Source organism: Mchenga conophoros, linkage group LG4 (genome assembly GCF_057382185.1).
Source record: "Mchenga conophoros isolate Kocher_MC1m ecotype Shallow Benthic linkage group LG4, M_conophoros_male_GT1.1, whole genome shotgun sequence".
Classification (NCBI taxonomy): domain Eukaryota; kingdom Metazoa; phylum Chordata; class Actinopteri; order Cichliformes; family Cichlidae; genus Mchenga; species Mchenga conophoros.
This window is the reverse complement of record NC_140529.1, coordinates 7,932,163-7,936,476: the sequence shown is the minus strand read 5'-3', so window position 1 is coordinate 7,936,476 and position 4,314 is coordinate 7,932,163. Positions and strand designations below refer to the sequence as shown.

The 4,314-nt window shown below is 39.2% G+C and overlaps 1 protein-coding gene across 1 annotated transcript; it reads left to right on the top strand.

Moving 5' to 3' along the window:
• The first annotated feature begins 460 nt into the window (after positions 1 to 460).
• Positions 461 to 3,826, top strand: LOC146575459 (histone-lysine N-methyltransferase set-1-like). The gene is made up of 5 exons (XM_085270183.1): positions 461 to 1,004; positions 1,698 to 1,818; positions 1,902 to 2,064; positions 2,184 to 2,376; positions 3,698 to 3,826. Exons 1-5 carry the CDS (start codon positions 966 to 968, stop codon positions 3,824 to 3,826), a joined length of 645 nt encoding a protein of 214 aa, XP_085126309.1. The 5' UTR covers positions 461 to 965.
• The last annotated feature ends 488 nt before the right edge of the window (positions 3,827 to 4,314 follow it).

The following is a 4,314-nucleotide window of genomic DNA, read 5'->3' as shown; positions in this document are numbered from 1 at the left end:
TATTGTTATAAGCCCCACATTTGTTGAGCTCCTCTTAAGGTTAGTCACAGGAGCTAGGGGATGTAAAAGATCCTCAGCTTTTACAAGAACGTCTTCTTCTGCAAAAAGACGGGCAGGTGCCTTGAAAAACTGGGTCCGTGCAGTGATGTCTGTCTTTAGGGGGAGCTTTATCTCTTAGTTCATGCCCCTTAATTATATAGGAGACCCCCACTTTGGAGAAACTCATCAGACATGTTGTTTTTACTACCATCTCCCCAACGGTGATGGCTGCCACTTTACTACACTTTGTAATAAGTGGTTTAACCACTTCCTCTTTCGGATCCCAGGTGAACACCTTGACCTGGTTGCACATTTTCAAAGTATTTCTCTGAAAATATAAACTCTCACAGAGTAGGACCCAAATACAGGACTCTCTGGTATGAATATTCATCCTTGAATCCTGTGCATGCTCCAGCTGTGTGTGTGTGTGTGTGTGTGTGTGTGTGTGTGTGTGTGTGTGTGTGAGTGCGTCTATGTGGTATGGATTGACATTTGACCTGCGCTGTACCTGGGCTCCGGGGACATTTCGACTTTTTGCTGTGTATTCATGTGTCCCCCTAAAACATGACTTGTAAATGCATTTTTAAGTGTCTAAATAATAATTTTTTCTACTTCTTATGAGGTCATTATTTATCTTTTGACCTGTATTTGCTTAAACTGTAGTGTAAATTCATTTATTAAACTATAATTAAAAGATTTTCTGATTTTCTTAAAAGTCCACCTATACCCCTCACCTGATTTTTGTGTATTCCAGTGTATTGCACAGCGACGTTTCGAGTTAGAGTGGATGTGTGTAGGTACTGCAATTTAATACACATTTTCAATACACACGGCCGGAAGTCATTGTGATTGGTAGGCTATATATATAGGCGGTACCTACAGGAAACGGCGCCACAACTTTCGCGCGCGTGCCCTTTAACAAGTGTATGTCGACGGCAATACGAAGACGGATTAAAAACACAAAGGTAAGCCTTTTTTAATGTAAAATGCACCATGACTTTAATACTATATGAAATTATAGGTGCACAGGCCTATATTAAACTGGTTTAATTTATGCTTTATGGACTGTTAGTGAGTCTTTGAAGAAGTAAAACGGCCCCAGCGTTTGTCATTGAGTAAATAAAATAGGGCTGACGACTAACCGCGTCAACGCGATAAAGCGGGCTAACCCGTGTTAGGATTTACTCGGTGTTAAAGCATTATTGTGGCTTAAACGTGTTAATGCCGACATCGCGACTAACGCGATTAACAATTAAACCAGCGCAGTCTGAGTCAAAATCCCTGATGTCGCTGTTAGCTAATTTCGGGCAGTTTGTCCAATGTCTGTCATTCTGCTGACAGCCCTAAAATAAAAGCAAGGGTATAAGTGTATTTAGTCGTGTATTTATTTATATGCCTGAAGAAAAAACTTCTTACAGTTTTGATGCCTAAGCTTTCTCAGTACTTGTATCACTCTCTGCAGTCGCCATTACAGAAATGTCACATGTCGCCATTTTGAGTACTAGGCCTTTAACATTTTAAAAGAAGGCATAAATTAGCACTATGAATAAGTCAGCTGTGTTTATGCTGTAAACTACACTACTGCTAGTTCTGCTACTACTGATGATGATGACAATGATGACGATAATCGTAATACTTTATATGCTTTGGTAATACAGCCAATCGTACAGGAGAACATGCGAAGGAGACGCATTCCTCCACGGGAGGATGCAGTCTGTCATGTTTCTGCTGGAAGGGACAAACTGGGACTTGATATCCACTACATAAATGCCTTCAAAGGTAAGTTGGTCTTTAGTTTGGATTAGATTTGGAGTTTGTCACTTTGTCTTTTGTCACTCACTTGGTATGCCTCTGCAATTCAGGTCGGGGCATTTTCACGACTGTTCCATTCCAAAAAGGAGACTTTCTTTTGGAATACAGAGGTAAACTCATAACAAAAGAAGAATGTGAGCGGAGACACAGAGTTTATCATGACAGCCTGAAGGTGTTCATGTTTGAATTCAAGTTTGATGGAAAACTCTGGTGGTGCGTATTATATCAGTGTAGTTTGATTAAGATTAAATGACACATTGCTTTTGATTTATGAAAAAAAAAAGCTTCCTAACTAACTAGTTAAGCTAATACTTTTTTGCCTAACCCCACAGTGTGGATGTATCTCAAGAAGATGGGTCATTAGGCAGACTTGTCAACGACAACCACATCAGTCCAAGTGCTAAGATGAAAATATTAAATATCAATGGAAAGCCCCATCTATGCTTATTTGCAAGCAGAGACATAAGTCCAGGCAAAGAAATAGACTATAATTATGGTGACTCGGATTGGCTCTGGAGATGCAAGGTATTTCTACAATTGTACTTTTTGGAACTGATAAATTGCATACCCTAAGCCATTTTTACATTTGTACCTACTCAAATTGGCTTAACGTGACTTAGGGCATCTAGTTTTTCACTGAAATTGAGTATCACCTACTGTGCCTGGGGTAACTATAGCAATGCAGCCGAGCATCCAGTGATATAAATGCCACAGCAAGCATGGACGTCAAGGTGACAAAATGCCTGCTGCTCAGTCTATACTTTAGTGTTCAATTCAGGGATCACGCTGTTAATTTTGGTCGCTATTTCAAACATTTCAGAGTTTCAAAAATGATGGCTTGGATTTTCACGAAGGAGGCGCACTCATAACTTATCGAGTGACACCATTGACCAGCCACCTGGTGGCATTCAGTCTATGTCAAATTTTCTGATCACTTTGGATCACTTGGAACCTTGGTGCAGTAGTTACTGAAAAACTACATGGTACTATAACCTACTGGAAAAACAGGGGTAGGTACTAATGGAAAACAGGCAATTGTGATGGCTGCCACATCAAAGCCCTCTAAAAGCACTAAAAAAATATCAGCAGGTATGCAGAAATAAAAAATGGCTTTCGGTTTCTAAATTTTAACAGTGATTGATGTTTAATGTGATTCTACACAGCAAAATCTCCAGTGTTAAATTAACACTGGAGAGTGTCTATAAGGGTCCACACCTCTGAGTGTTAAATACAACACTGTTGAGTGTTAAATTAACACTTTTGACAGTGTTATATGTTTAAAAGTAACCTAGTCAGTTTTGAAGATTAACAATGGCTAACACTGAGCAGTGCTGATTTTCTAACACTGGAAAATAACTCAAAATGTTAGAAATATTCCAGTGTTAGAAAATCAGCACTGCTCAGTGTTAGTCTTTGTTAATCTTCAAAACTGACTAGGTTACTTTTAAACATATAACACTGTCAAAAGTGTTAATTCAACACTCAACAGTGTTGTGTGGACCCATATAGACACTCTCTAGTGTTAATTTAACACTGGAGATTTTGCTGTGTAGCCTCTTTAGTTAGATTCATTTTAAATTTTGTCCCTTGAAGATAAATGGGCCCTAGTGACAGTTCGTTGCTGCTACAGGTGATTATTTTACTCCTTTAGCAATGGCTTAAAAAATAAAGAAATCACACTGACTATTTGTCTCTTAATCATAGGGCCTTAAATTCTCTATACATGACAGTGAATATTTTAAAGACAATAGCTTGAAACTTATCTTTCTCATACAGTTTATTTAATGTTTCAAAAGCCTCTTCAAAAATGCACTGTATATTCATTCTCTATCTGTTACACACGAAGACGGAGACCAGCCAGATTCAGAAGACTGTGAGCTGCCTAAAGCCGCAACCAAACAGCTTTCCAAACAATGATCTGGACCTGAAACATCCAGAGCCTGAAAGGGTAAATATAATCCAGTGTACCACTTAATGAACTAATAATTTAATCTATCATCATTCTTTATGGATGCTGTGTGTGTGTGTGTTTGGCAGTCACCTGGGTGTGATGTGATTTACATGGACCGTGGCTTGTAGGTCCTTTTCATTGTTTCAAAGTGCAAGTCTGGATAACATCTGAGTGTGTGTGTGTGTGTTAACCACCCAAATGTGACTTAGGAGGACCACACTGTTATTGGGGGACTCCGTCAAAGTTTGCTTCATGGTGACATCACTCTGGTTTTAGGAGGGGTCTTCTCGTATGTCTTGACAGTTTGACCTACAGCATGCAGAGCTGACTGCATGTGCTTTGTTTCTATGTTGAAATTTTTTGAAACTCAGGCTTGAACATTAAGATAGATAGTACTATACAACTTCTTAACTTGTTTTAGGCACTTTTTACTGCTGTAATGCATGGGCTCTCTCTGGCTGTGTACTCTGGCTTCTTCCCACAGTCCAAAGATGTAGCTTATGGGGTTAGGT